Source organism: Entelurus aequoreus, linkage group LG06 (assembly GCF_033978785.1).
Source record: "Entelurus aequoreus isolate RoL-2023_Sb linkage group LG06, RoL_Eaeq_v1.1, whole genome shotgun sequence".
Taxonomy (NCBI): Eukaryota; Metazoa; Chordata; class Actinopteri; order Syngnathiformes; family Syngnathidae; genus Entelurus; species Entelurus aequoreus.
The window spans coordinates 21303160-21318709 of record NC_084736.1 but is presented as its reverse complement, the minus strand read 5'-3'; the positions used below and the strand labels follow the sequence as shown (position 1 = coordinate 21318709).

At 38.8% G+C, this 15550-nt stretch overlaps 1 protein-coding gene across 1 annotated transcript in view; it reads right to left on the bottom strand.

Moving 5' to 3' along the window:
• Window positions 1–1341: 1341 nt before the first annotated feature.
• The window catches only part of ppp1caa (protein phosphatase 1, catalytic subunit, alpha isozyme a), a 28874-nt gene continuing 14665 nt past the window's right edge, over window positions 1342–15550 (bottom strand). The window contains exons 3-8 of the mRNA XM_062050241.1: window positions 8575–8706; window positions 8267–8497; window positions 8090–8194; window positions 5989–6212; window positions 5778–5912; window positions 1342–3175 (exon numbers count right to left, since the gene is read on the bottom strand). Of these exons, the coding sequence (XP_061906225.1) occupies window positions 3059–3175; window positions 5778–5912; window positions 5989–6212; window positions 8090–8194; window positions 8267–8497; window positions 8575–8706 (944 nt within the window). The 3' untranslated portion in view covers window positions 1342–3058. The remainder of the gene's footprint in view (window positions 3176–5777; window positions 5913–5988; window positions 6213–8089; window positions 8195–8266; window positions 8498–8574; window positions 8707–15550) is intronic.

Below are 15550 nucleotides of genomic sequence, written 5' to 3'. Positions count from 1 at the left end.
AAATACAGTACTATCCTACCTAGTATGTGTATGCTTGACCTCCATCTGAACTATGAAAGTGAACGCAGATACAAAAGAGTAACAAAATAAAATATATTAAAAATATCAATTTTTAAAAGTTTCATTTTCAGATTAGTTGGTTGTCAGGTGACATTGTATCTGCAGGTGTATAAAAAATGGCTCCCAAACAACTGCAAATTGGTTCTCGTCATTCACTTAAAAGCGTTGATTCGTTTGCGAAAGTCCCATATGGTTAAAACTGTCTATTATGCATGGTCAACTCGGACTAGAGAGATTAATCCACTTGTATGTACAGCAAATCCATTTGTGCAATGTTGTGACATTTATATTTGCAACATGTAAACTTTTTAATCTATTCACAAATATAACGTATGGTCAAATAACATGACCGGGTATAACCCTAATGAAAGGAGTGTTAGGGGGAGAAATAGCCTTGTGGTTTGCACAGGGAAACAATGTTTTACCATGTTTCTTTACGCATGAACGCCAAACCGCACATGCCAAAAAGTAACATGTTTGTTGTGCACTCAGCGAGGTATTTAGAACAGGGGTGCCCAAACATTTTCCACTAAGGACCACAGACCGACAAATCAGAGGATGCAGTGGCCCGATTTGGTAGTTTTCACAATTAAAACCAGTTCAATATGAAGATTTTTATTTAGAGAGCTGCAAAATGCAATTTCGGTAGAAATTTTGTGTGAATGCTGAAGAGCCAAAGCCGAACTGAAATGCTAACAGTTAGCACACTCGTTAGATAGCATCAAGTAACAAAAAATATATGAGCAAAATTAACTAAAAAAGCTAACATGCTAACAGTATTATGTTAACAATAGTATGTGTACAGTTAGCATGAGATAAATACAAAAATATATGAGACTTAAGTGTAATCATCCTAAATATGCTTAAAAAGCTGTCATACTATTGTTAACATGGTAAAATGCTAACTAACATGCGTCAAGTACCAAAATATTATTCTGAGGTGTGTACATGAAAAGTTCATTTAAAATGCTAGCATGCTTACGTTAGCATATATCATGTACCGAAAGATGACTGCGGTGTATACCTACAAAATTAGGTGCCGGCATACTAACATTAGCATGCTAACAGGTATCGTTCGTTAAGTAAGAAAATATTTTGAGGCTGAGGTGTATCCCTGCAAAATGAGCAAAAAAAGTAGCATGCTAATATTAGGAATGCTAACTATTGCGCCGCGGCCGTTAAAACAATTAGCTGCGGACCTCACTTTGGACACCCCTGATTTATAACAAGTGTCACATTGCAAAACACACATACCCAAATAAACAACCAGACACAAATATACAAAGTCTATGTATAGTTTAATTTCTATACTTTAACAGAGACAAATTGCAATAGATTGAGAACTAAAGAAATACAAAGATTATTGTTAGTTTCGCATGTTTTTCTTTTTAAATATCGGAATCATCTGATGGTGTGACATATCCAGTGACAGGACATGGTGGAAAATATCCCTGATCCATTAAATAAGAAAAAAAAAAACTACACAAATAATAAAATCTACTATATAAAGATTAATTTGTCAGTAAAAACAATATGGACAAGCACTTAGCAATGGTCAACGTGAAGTAAAAAAACAAAAGAAGCAGATGTTTGTACAGCAATGGGGATGGAAGTGGACCGTTTTTCATGATGTTTTTAAGCACTAAATTAAGTCATTAATATTTTTTTTAATTATTCCAACTCCGACTTAGACTAATGAGTCATTTGTCTCGCTGCATCTTTGGAAGCATTCTCCATCAGCACTTTTTAGCATTTATTTCAAAGTCACATGACCTGCAGGGATCTGTACACAAATAGTTTTGATTTCATTTAGTTTAGTTTTTTTCCCTGATAAACGTTTCGCTTCCTGAGTGGATCTCAGTGGATGGAACACGTATGCAGTGTCTGGTTACTGATGCGAGTTCAAACTTTCGTTAGCGAGCGCGGGAAGTTGTACTGTGCAGAAGACGTGGACAGACGGCGGTGAGAAATGAGCATTGAGGAAACCCTGAAATACTGCGGAGAGATATGTTTCCGCCAGGAGCGACAACACCCTGTTTTGCCTTATTGACTCCGTGCACGGCAGGGGAGGAGCATAGGGAAGGGGGCGGGGCAAGCATGGATGAGAATCCAGCCACATGATTTGAGTTTTGCACTTTAGTTACAAGATGAATGTTTAGAAGTTACAATGTTGCTATTCTGTCTATGGCTCTTGTTTCCCACCCCCTCAAAAAACCACAAAAAAAAAACAGGTCAATCGTGCTTAGAGCACTTGATCAAGTTGTCATGGCAACCTCCATTAAGCATCTGCTGCCTTGTGTAATTGTTGCATCTTTTACAGGCTGCAGTGAAGTGGTCTTGACATCAAAGGGTAGGTGCCCTGATTCACCAACTTCCTGTGAGAACTCCTCACGTCAAGACCCTTTAGGCTGCACTCGCCCAACACCTCTTTTACAGTAACGTCACTGGATCAGGACATATTTGGGATCAGCTACATGGCAAGCGTCGCCTTGTGGCCCCATGAAAACAAAGTGGTCTGCGTGGTGACATCGTTCAAACAAAAGCTTGTTTTTATTATTTAACTTCAGTGAACTAAAAGAAGGGGGCGGGGGACATGTGGATTTCACATATGTACAAAATAGCATGAATGGGCTCTTAACTGTTTAAAGAGGAAGTTTTGAGTGAATCAACTGATCCACCCAGCGTGTGCTATGTGCCCTTGTAGCATGTTAGCATGCCACACCCCCTCCATCCCGTCACCAAAACAGCATAAAAAATGTAGCGAGCCTAAAAGATGAACAGCTTGGTTACCTCGAAGGTGACAGGAGAAAACCGAGGACGAGGCGAAAGAACATTAAATGAAAGCCGTCTGTGTGACGCAGACAAAATAAACAAGACTGGACATGATTTCATGAAAGGAGGATGTCAAAATTAAAATCCAAATAAAAAAAGAGCAGTGGGCTGACTGGGAAGGGGCGAGGCCTTGCAGGGAAGGGGGAGGGGGAGGAGCTAGTGGGTGTTATTTCTTAGCCTTAGCGGCCTTGGCGGAATTTCTTGGCGGGGTGACTGGTCTTCCAGAGCCCATTCCTGCACCTCCTCCGTAAGGATACAACTTCTTATCTGCTGGCTTCAGAATCTGCACCGGACAAGAAAAGTTTAGTTTTACACACAAAAGGGAAGTTGAAAGTCAATAGTTGTCAACATCAGGGTTATCTTGAGGTACACCTTTAACATCTAACGCGTGTTTGCAGAGTGAAACATGACAGGACAAGCAAACCGCTAAACCTCAATTTAGGCTGCTTCTTCTGACGCTACTTTAGAGCTTCTGCGTCCGGGGTTAAAGGGAAACTGCACTTTTTTGGAGTTTTGCCTGTCGTCCACAATCCTAATGAGACAGGAAGACAAAAGTTTGGGGTTTTTTTGCATTCTAATTTGTAAAAATCGGCTTGTTTTTGGTGGCTAGCAATGCAGCTAATAGAAGCAATCCATTCTGCTGCTAAATCACTTTAAATATGCATTCAAAAACCACCAACAATACTTCATTTACGTTCGGTACCCTGTATAATAACCAAGCTGTAGCGACATAGTTATAGTAAGAGCGAACACTGAGGAACTCTATTTTTCCAGCATAGTAACACATCATCTTAGGACGGCATGCCTAAAGTATTAGTCGTAAGCTAACTACGGTAAGAGACAAGCTCACTTTTGCGTCAGCAGCTGAATCACTTGAGTTTGTAATACACAACACAATGCTATAGGACACCAATCTGTACTGACTGAAAAACATTAACAATCATATTACAGTATGTGTAAAGTATTTCATCTTGTTTGTACACAGCTAGCTTGACAGTGTATGTACTGTAGCTGTAATAACGCGCATGACGTGCTGTGTGTAGCATGATCAATATTATAGTGACTCACTCGATGGACAGTTGTCTGTTTGGTCCAACTGGCCAGGGAAGTTTTTTCAAGTTGACTTTGGGTAAGCACGCCATATTTGTCCGCAGAGCACATTTATACCCACAAGTCATGCCGACCTCACTCTCTCGGATTCCGTCTGCTCCAACGTGTCATCACCCTTCTTTCATGCTAGTTTCTCGAAGCAGGAGTTTATCTTCCGTATATTCAGCTTCAAAAAGATAAAGTTGTGAATCCTTAATTGTCTAAAAATAGTCTTTGTTGTCTGTTACCAAGTCTGCCCTGATTAAAAAACATTTGCGTTTGTTTACAGAAGTAGGACACACATTTGTTGCCGGAAGCCGAAAGTGTGCTGCTATGTCAAAGCAGCAGTTCATCCTCCATATATTCAGCTTCAAAAAGATAAAGTTATGAATCCTTAATTGTCTAAAAATAGTTTTTGTTGTTGGTTACCAAGTCTGCCATGATTAAAAAACATTTGCGTTTGTTTACAGAAGTAGGACACACATTTGTTGCCGGTATCGGAAGTGTGCTGCTATGTAAATGGGAATAATCCGTATAGCACGTCACAGATGGTGTCACGCTAACATCACGTGACACCTCTGATGAAGGCTGCAGAAGCAAGATAGCCGAAACTTGTCAGGTACAAAACTTTACTTTACTAGCTTATATAAATCAACCACTTATAAATACACATTAGTAGGCTAAATGAACCTCTTCAACATACGGAAATAAATGCGCTTAGCAAAGAAGTTCCAGTAATGACTAAAATATGTTAAGTGTTAAAAACATCACATATTTTTATGAATGTGTCTGTTACTAAATTTTATATACACTTGCAGTGTGTATATAAAACATTGATGGAGGGTTTTGACGTTGTTTTAAAGGGCTTTGAAGGCTAAAAAGGTGACTCCCGTTAGCCGCATCTAGCAAACGCTTTTTATCATCTTTAGGACCTAAAAAAAAATGTCTCTCATAATGATTGTGAACGATAGGCTAAATTCCCCAAAAGTTGTGATTCCCTGTTAAGTGTGTGCACTCAGTGAGCAACCATGACAAAAATGAAGACATTGTGGATAAAACAGGAAAAGTCACAGTATGATAGTTTTTAGGATTTTTTATTTTATTTATTTTTTATTTTTTAAAAGCGACGGTAGTCAAACCAATGTGGTCTGTAAATGATGCAAGGTGCTCGTCTCCACCAAGACCGGTAATACCGCACCACCTTAGCCACACTCACCCTTTAGAGAACAGCTTCAACTAAACACGCAGAAAATAGTTCTTCTAAGGTTTCTCTATTTACATTTTCACATTGAGCACTATTTTGTACACAACGCTTAAGAAGCATTTCTTATATATTCCTTATTTTTTTAACCTTAATTTTTAAGAGATTATTGTAAGTGTTCAATGTGATCTTACACATTTGTTTACATTGATGGTTTTCCATGATTGTGTTGACATTTCCTTTCCTTTCTGCCTGCATAGCTGAGGGTATTATACTAAGAAGAAGGTTACATTTGAAATAAAAATGTTTACCTTTAAAATATTTTTCTACTGGTCCTTACTTTCGATAAGTCCTAAAAATGATCAAAACTAACAATATCGACCGCTAAAAACACTTGAATTGTGATAGTTTACAGCCATATTGCCCAGACCTAGTTGTACACCCTATGAATGACACGTGCTGATTATTCACAGTAGGCAAAGTTTGTGTTTTTGGAAGGTGCACATCAAGCTAAGCAAGAGGTTTGGAGGGGGAGAAGCAGACTGGTTCCTCGACACCGAAGCATAAACCAGGCCTGCCTAACGCAAACACACACCTGGAAGGAGCACATGAGCGTTTCGTCCACGCTCATCATGGCGCCGGCATTGTCAAACTCGCCACAGTAGTTGGGAGCAGAGAAGAGAGTCACTAGTTGCCTTTTGGCAAAGAACTCATAGCCGTCTTCCACCACCTTCACAAAGAACAGAACAGTCAGCGTTATCAACATAACGAGGCATTTAGATCCACACTAGCGGGCAGGATGATACCTGATGCGCCCTGCATATTAGGTCCATGTCATGTTTGTGTAGAAATTTGGCCACCACGTCGGCGCCGAACGTGAAGGAGACGCCGCGGTCGTTTTCGCCCCAGCCCAGCACGTCTTTGTCCGGGTCGGCCCACAGCAGATCGCACAGCAGGCCCTGGTCGGGCACATCTGTCGGCCGCATGACCCGGCGGATCTGCTCCATGGACTGGAGGTCAGGCGACAGACCTGACGAGGGAGATATGGTCATGGGAAGGGATAGGTAGGTTAACATTTGAACCGATACGGTAGCAATTCTCAGTACGTTGGAGTCGATACCAGCACCAACGGTACCAAATTTCAGTACTTTAGTGTGTTAGTAAATGTTAATAGTTAAAAAAAAAAAAAGAAATTACATTTTTAATGTCACATTTAAAAAGGTAGAGCTGGGTGATATGGGAAAAAAAATGCTCACAATTAATTTTTTCATATCATCCGATCTCGATTATTTTTCACAATTTAAAAAAAATTTAGAGTCGGATTGTCACGTGCAGGATTATACAGAGTACCGTTGCATCCCCATTGTTTATTATTGCAGTATCTTGTAACAGACATTTACACTATGTCTGCGAGAGGTCATATATGCCAACAGCTGACAACTGTCTTTTTGTTCATATCTGTATTTGTGTTTACTAGAGGTGCAGGTAACCCACGCTCCGGTCCATACTTCGGTCTTAGGGCCACAGTTTTGCTTCTTTTTCGGTACATTTTGTGAGTAAAGACAACTTTTCTTTCCTCTCAAAGTTATTTTGTTATTTTGCTTGTCATCACAAACTTAATATGCGGTAAACAAAGTATAATTGGTGTAGTGAATACTAAAAGACTTTTATTTCAAGTTAGCATTTACTAAACAACACTTTCAAATGGTACATTATTTTTTGTGTTCTTTAATTACTTGTATATATCTGTGCTTCTCACCAGAGGTGACACACATTGTGGAGTTTTTAAAACTCAAATACTGTAGCATATATTGAATATAAGTACATTAAAGTGCAGTTGAATTTGAGGTACTGTAGAATCATTTATACTAACAAGTTTAATGATTATTTCAGGAACAAAATGTTTTTTATCCACAAACTCGAAAATGATTTGAGCACAAAGTGTCTGTAGAGTTTTATGGTACATGTTATAACAGAGGAGTTACATTTTTGCAGACATGAACAAAAAAGTGTGATTAAAAAATATTTAAATATAAAAATGCTTTTTTCTGATTGAATGAGTTGATTCTCCCTCTCAGGACTAATAAAGACTCCTGTGAGTGCCTACAAGACCCATTCAGGGCCGGATTACTGGTAAACTGCAGCAGATAGTGAAAGTCGCTTTATTTAAATATAAAAATGTTTTTTCTGATTGAATGAGTTGATTCTCCCTCTCAGGACTAATAAAGACTCCTGTGAGTGCCTACAAGACCCATTCAGGGCCGGATTACTGGTAAACTGCAGCAGATAGTGAAAGTAAAGCGACTACTCCTTCTAAATGTTGTTTCACCTTCTATGCTAGTGTAGTCATGTTCTATTCTTCTGGGCTGCCCTTCCAGCTGTGTAAGAAGGGGAAGAGGCTAATTGAACATTAAATGTGACGAGCCTGATTTTCACGCCGTGGAACGGGATGTCGCGCACACACACGGATACAAACACTTTCACAAAAACCGTTCAGGATTATACCGAGCATCGTTGCTTCCCTACTGTTTACTACTGCGGTAACTTTCAACAAACCGTTCCGCCATGTTTGATCCAGGAAATATGCGAACAGCTGATCACCGTAATCAAACTCAAATTAATCACAATCACGATCATATAATCGCCCAGCCCTAACTGGTAGTACTGACAAAATTCAGTCAGTGCCTATAAAGATACCTAGTTCGGTACCCATTCCTAGTCATAGGTCACTCAATGTCATGTAACTATAGAAACATCTTTCCAGTCAATGCATGAGAAGAATCAAAGTGGCTCCAACATTCTTCCTTTTTTGTGTGCACTGAAAAAGTTTGGACATTTTTGATATTTTTATCTTCAATTGTTCATAATAGCAATGCATAAAATCCCGTTGCCAAGACAAGGTCTTACCTCCATGGCAGCAGAAGATCTTCTCATCAACAATAGCAGCCACTGGTAAACAGTTGAAACAGTCTGTGAAGGTTTTCCACAGTTTAATGTTATACCTTCGCTTGCCTGCAACAAGAACAACAAAATTCAGTGATGGCCAACACAGCAAATATTTCATAATATTGGCTGCGCACGCACACTCGTCATAAAAGCCGTAGATTCGATTGATGGACGCGCACTCGTGGTTGCCACGCAGCAGGAAGAAGTTCTCTGGGTACTTGATCTTGTAGGCCAGAAGCAGGCAGATGGTCTCTAGCGACTGCTTCCCTCGGTCCACGTAGTCTCCCAAAAACAGATAGTTGCTCTCAGGTGGGAAGCCTCCGTACTCAAAGAGCCGCAGCAGGTCGTAGTACTGGCCGTGGACGTCACCTGCAGGGGGCAGCAGAGGGCAGTGAAAGTGCACTTTTGAGAGGGAAGAGGCTGTGTGAACCTGCAGTAATGCTCACCACAGATTTTGAGGGGGGCCTCCAGCTCCAGCAGAATGGGCTGACTAAGGAAGATCTCACGAGACTTGAGGCAGAGGCCGCGGATCTCGCTCTCGGTCAGCTGCACGTTTTTACCAGGACGAGAACCTTTGACTGGAGAACAGACAAGAGAAACACATAGAGGTAGTACACACATAACCCCTGTTTTAGAGAACAGACTATATAGTAGCCAAGGCAAGATGATGCTAGCACACAGGAAATTATGTCAAAGCCTAAAGAACCCGCAACAAAATAAGACATGTTGAAAAAATTTGATTAAACGAGCCATGATGGCATGTTGGAAATTGACTTTGATGTTTTTTCAAAAAACTGTATATTTCTGTTTTAATGTCTATGTCTGACTCAGACAAACAGTGGATACACAAAATATTCTGTATGTATTGATTAAGGGTGTCCCTGTCCTGCAGCTGGACAGTCAGTAAACATTGTCCTCCAATAAGCACACAAGCTTGGTCTTTTCTATTTTAGTCATTTACAAAAGGTAAACATGCTAGGCTATAGACTACGAGGAGCTAGCAGCTACACAACAACTAAGCACACAAGCTAGACGTACATAATAATAATAATAATTGAACAATGGTGCAGTCTAAATCAGCACATTTGTCAATATAAATAAGTATCAAATAATTATAGTGGTAAGCGTATTAGAAAGTATTCAGCAACAAACGTTTCCGCATCATTCAACTTACTCCGTAAAGAGCTTAACTTCAGGAATTAATTTAGCCACTAGGTGTCACCAACAAACAATTACCACTCCACTTCAACTCAAAGACAGCATAAGTTAATTCCGGACGGTTAATAACAAAAAGGTTAGTGTTTTTCATACCTACCATTATTTGTTTGACTCCTTTCACTTGATGAAATACTTTATAACATTCCACACTCCAAAATAAAGTACCGGTATGTATGATTCCTGCAGATATCATATGTGAAAAAGTTGTATCGGGACACCCTGAGTATTGATTCATACGATGATATCTTAAGGTTCACTGAAGCCAGCTAACATAAGATGACACACTGATGAGCATTTATTTTATACTTTACAAACTACACCAGGGGGGCCATTAAAGAGAGACAGTGCTATTAGCAGCCTGCAGTTTATTGGCTCATTGCTTATTCCAAGAAAAAAATTAAATATGGCCCACATCAGAACATTACAGAGGAGATTTATGGCAATAGTGAAAAAGAAAAGCACAGCATGCATATATGAACCTAATTACATACCTTAATAAGTGTCAAAATGGCATTTTTAATGCTAAAATAGTGATCTGTGAATTTTTCAATGTACAGTTTTACAAAAAAGACAGGTGTGCCAAGCTTGTGGCATCGTATTCAAAAAGACTTGAGGCTGTAATTGCTGCCAAAGGTGCATAAGCAAAGTATTGAGCAAAGGCTGTGAATACTTAAGTTATGTACCGGTACATGTGATTTTTTATTTATTTATACATTTAAAAATAAAAAAACTTTTTACGTCATTATGGGGTATTGTTTGTAAAATTTCAAGGACAAAAATGAATTTATTCCATTTTGGATTAAGGCTGTTACATAAAATGTGTAAAAAGTGGAAGCGCTGTGAATACTTTTTGGATGGACTGTAAATATCGCAATAGACACGTAATGGATATCAATAGAAAATGTGTTCAATAATTCGATTTTTTCTTCTTCGTCGGAAGAAACCGGAAGTTGCAAAGCAAGGTTGGTTGCATGAACAAAGGCACTCACTCTCTGGTAACAGAGCAACACAGGAAGTGGTCAGTGTGAGTGGCACACTAACAGCCAATCAGGTAACAGTATCAACTATCACGTTTGGTAGCGCCATGTTGTCTCACAGTTGATTCTTTGCATGAACTGAGAAGAGTACGTAAAAATGAGTGCTCCAGAAAGAGGAAAAGTCACCATGACAGTATAGCAGTTTTTTTGATTTTTTTTTTAAAGGCACTGTAGACAGACCAATGTGGTCTGTAAATGATGCAAGGCGCTCGTCCCCACCAATACCGGGAATACTACACCACCTTAGCCACGCTCACCCTTTAGAGCACAGCTGTAACTTTTCTGGCACTAAAGCCTTTATGTATTCCTTATTCTTGCACTTTCATTTTAGGAGGTTGTTGTTACCGGTAAGTGTTCAATGTCATTTTAGAATTTTGTTTACATTGATTGAGTGATTTCCATGCTTGTGTTGAAATGTCCTTTCTGTCTTGTTAGCTAAGGACATTATAGTCAGAAGGAGGTTACATTTAAAATACAAATATTTACATTTAATATATTTTTTCTCCTGGTCCTTTTCAGCCATATCGCTCAGCCCTAAGTTGTTGACATTAATGGATGAGGACATAAGAGTGCCACTTCCTCTGATTGATGTTTCTTAGTTGACTGTCTCATTTGTGCTTACTGATTAGATCAATAGCACATCCACCATGCTGCCTGATGATGCACCGTGTCATATCACACTTTTTGCACACTGGCATCACACTGACTGCATGCTTTATGAGAGGGGACTTGCGTGTGGAGTCAATCATTAGACGTGTCGTATCTCAGGTTCCATTCCAATTGTATTCAACAGAATGTGGCGCAGAGTAAACACGCCACTTTATAGTCGAAAAGCAATCAAAGTCGCCTCTGGTTGACCTTTTGAAGGAAGGAAACACTTGACTTGATTGCTCAACATTCATTACTGAAAGCCAATACCCTTTTTATGTTGTCATTTGGACATGGGCTGGTGTTGTTGCTTTGGACAATGTGGCTCTTGAAAAAAAAACATTTACTTCAAGGACAAAGCTGTCAGTCACTCCTAATGATGCGCATTAGAAAAAGGAAAAGAAACAGCAACGTGCATACATGAGTTCTTTTGCACACTAATTTGAATAATCGGAGATGACGCATGTAATCCAAATGCACCCTGGAGGAAAGGATGCATTATGGTAATGTTAAGAAATAGAAATGAACTTTATTGGGTACATTTTTTCAAGGGGCGATGCTTGCTTTCATGTCAGTCTCCAAAAGTCAATAATACAAGAAGTAACTTGCGAGTCACTTTTTTTTTTTTTTTTTTTTAAGTATCTGAAAGTTGTCTGAGTACTTGACAAAATCACTAAGTAGGCAACACTGATCATCCCGGCTGCGTCTTCGTATTCTCTGGCAGACCAGTCGTGTATAGGTGTGCTCAGAAGCACCATAAATATCGGAATGATAGTTACTGTGGCAATATGAGGAATTATGACATCATACTAAGAATTGGCGATATGGCCTAAAATTATATATCGCGATATATACTGAATTGCAGCCCCCTGCGATAGCGATATATACATCACTATAATTCATAACACAATACAAAGGCTTCTAATTTGGCTGCTGACAAATGCAGTAACATATTACATCGGTTATATTATCCATCCATCCATTTTCTACCGCTTATCCCTTTCGGGGTCGCGGGGGGTGCTGGAGTCTCTCAGCTGCAATCGGACGGAAGGCGGGGTACACCCTGTATATTATTTTCTCAAAACTATTATTAAACTACCTGTTAATTTCTGTTGTAACATGTTTCTATCTACACTTGTCTTAATATGTAATAAAAACATAATATTTTTTTATGTGGATATATTACATTAGTTTTGGGCGATACTAAAATTTTGGTATCAATCCAATACCAATAATTACATGGGCAGTATCGGTCTTACCAATGCTGATACTGATACTTCAACCTATCAGGATCGTTGAATGATTTTATTTTTTATCACAATTATAATCAGACAAAAACACACAATGACAATGTGACTAAGGCTGAAACGACGCGTCGACGTAGTCGACGTCATCGGTTACGTAAATACGTCGACGCCGTTTTTGTGCGTCGACGCGTCGCATATTTACGTCACACTACCGTCATGGCGGAGCGCAAAGCAGACTGTGCGAGCGAGGGGGGAAAAATCACGCCAAAAGTGGTCAAAAGTGTGGGAGTATTTCAATACACGGCCTAATAATGTTGTTGTATGCACACTGTGTCGAGCGTAAATGGCCTATCATAGCATAGGCAGCACAACGGCTATGAACGAGCATTTGAAAAGAAAACCATCAACTAGTCAATCGTCCGCGCGAGTATACGTTGTCATCATTACACAAAAACATGAATGTGTCATTTGTATCTGCTAGGGGTGTAACGGTACGTGTTTTGTATTGAACCGTTTCGGTACGGGGCTTTTGGTTCGGTACGGGGGTGTACCGAACGAGTTTCTAAGCTAAAGCTAACTTTAGCTGCTAAAGTCTTAACAAGCTGCTTCGCTCCTTCTGCGGCTGCCTCTGTCTCAGCACGCAGCATTGTCCCACCCACACAACCATCTGATTGGTACACACAAAGCGTTATACAAAGCGTTATCAGCCAATCAGCAGTGCGTATTCAAAACGTTACCAGCCAATCAGCAGTGTGTATTCAGAGCGCATGTAGTCAGCGCTTCAGCGTGGAGCAGATAGGTGTTTAGCAGGTGAGCATCAGGCAGCGGACTCTCCCCAAATGATAATAAACACCTCCCAGTCAACTACTAGTAACATCACTATGAGCTAGGGATGGGCGATACCACACTTTTAGGATTCGATACGATACCGATACTTTATCTTGCCTTTTCATCGATACCGATACCATTAATTTCTTATTGCCAATTTTTGTCAGTCAAAAATATTATTACTATTGTTATTATTTAAGACAAATCACAAGACGAATACAGACCATTTATACCACATTTATTATGGTCAATATATAATAAAAGTAAAATTAAAATAAATAACAAATATGAAAAATAAATTAAATATTATATATAATAATAATTATATATAATAATAATTAGATATTAGGGCTTTCCAATTAACTGTCAAATCCGAATCGCAAGAAGCTGCAGTTATTTTTTAAAGTTTGTGATATAATTAGCAATTAATGAAATATGAAATAGGTTAATGTTTTCGAAATGTAAGAAATGATGTTACAGATTAAAACCAAAATCACATTCAATCATATATTTCAAGATTTTCTTGGAAAAAAATAAAACTAATGCAAAGATGAAGAATCTCCAAATGTTATCCCTTTCTTATCTTGTTTTAAATACTCAAGCAATTTTCAACTAACAGTAAATTCCCCTGTGTGGAAATTATTTGAATTTAGGATAATCATTTAAACAAAAATATTCAGTAAACATTACTAAAAAAACAAAAAAACAATGCCTGTTTTAAGTCAACAATTGGACCACACTGGATATGCCTGGCTGCATCGCTGTCGGCTGGCTGTGTGTGTGTTGCACGTTGACGACGCTCATTCGCTGTCTCCTGTCACGTGACTGGGCCAGCTCTATACTCTGCCAGGTACAGGGGTGTCCCAGCACATAGTAAGTTAAGTAAGTCATCAAAAACATCTGAAAGTGATGCTTGCACCCCCCACACGCCGTTTTTTGGTTTATATCGATACTTTTTTCAGAAAAGTGATGCCAAATGAGTAGCGTGTGAGTATCGATATATCGATACCACAGGATCGATACGCACATCCCTACTATGAGCCCGTTGACCTTCTAGGAATATAAACTGGAGCTCAGCTCACTCGCAGTCCTGGCTTGAGGTGAAGGCTACCGGTAATTAGCTCTCAGTTCCAGCCACATCGACCCCTTCTGAGCGCTTATTTTCAGCTGCTGGGAATATTGTAAACAAGAAAAGAACCAGAGCATGTAGACATGCTAACCTTTCTTCATTACAACTGTTAGTCACTCACTGGAATGAGTAGAATTGGTTATTGTGTACTGTGTTGGACTGGATGTTTATTTTGCACATTTTAAAAGCAATACTTAATGTTTACAGTGCTCCAGAATATTTAGATTGGCACTTTTTTGTATTGGATGTTTATCTTTATTTTTGCACATTTTAAAGCAAAATAAGCAATACTTTTACTTTTGAAATGCTTATACTATTGCAGAATATTACGATTTGCACTGGATGTTTACTTTTATATTTGCACATTAAAAAGCAAATAAGCTACTTTTAATTTTGTTAAATGTTAAAAGTTTTAAATGTTTACATTGTTACAGAATATTTTGTCATGTTGTTGTCAATGTTGACTGAGTGGCCATACTTTTTTTTTTTTGTAAATAAAAGCAATGCCTTTTGAAAAAACTGGCCTACATTTATTTTTTCATCTTCATTTTGAATAAAAAAAATAATCGGTAAAAGGAAAAATAATCTATAGATGAATCGAAAAAATAATCTATAGATTAACCGATTAATCGAAAAAATAATCTATAGATTAATCGATAGAAAAATAATCGTTAGCTGCAGCCTTAAATGTGACAATATCAAATAATTACTTAAAATTATTTCTTACTATTGGCTCTGATTTAGATCCTTAGGCTTTTGTTCTTAAAGCCCTCCTGTGTCCAGGAACGTATTTCGTCTGTCAAATTCATATCATTTATATCAAATAGTCTAAATCGAAAAACCCTTCGTCATACATAGGGGCCTTTGGGGGTTGAGAGGGTTTTGGTAAGCCTGTGCATTAAAATAATGCTCTAGTTAGCCAGACCAGTCTCCTACCTCTGCCCTTGAGCTCATTGAAAATTAACATGGCACCCATTGTGTGGGACTTCTTAAATTCAATTTAAAAACTATAAATACCTGGTATCGCTCTTCAGAAAGAGGAAGTTATCTGTGTCAGTATCGTCTCAAGAAAAAAAAATACTGTGTATCCCTAATGCATGCTGCCACCTACTGTACAGAGTTATAACAGGGAGGGCAAACAGGTAGTGCCAAAATCTATTTGTGGCGGTCCATATTTATGTCTGGCGAACCGAAACTGAATGTATTGGAAACATCGCCCTGCTCTAAAGCGTCATAAAAATTTCACAGTACAACAAGTCCGGGATAACATTGCTGTGTGCCATAAATGAGCCACGGACGTAAATGGAGGTCAGTA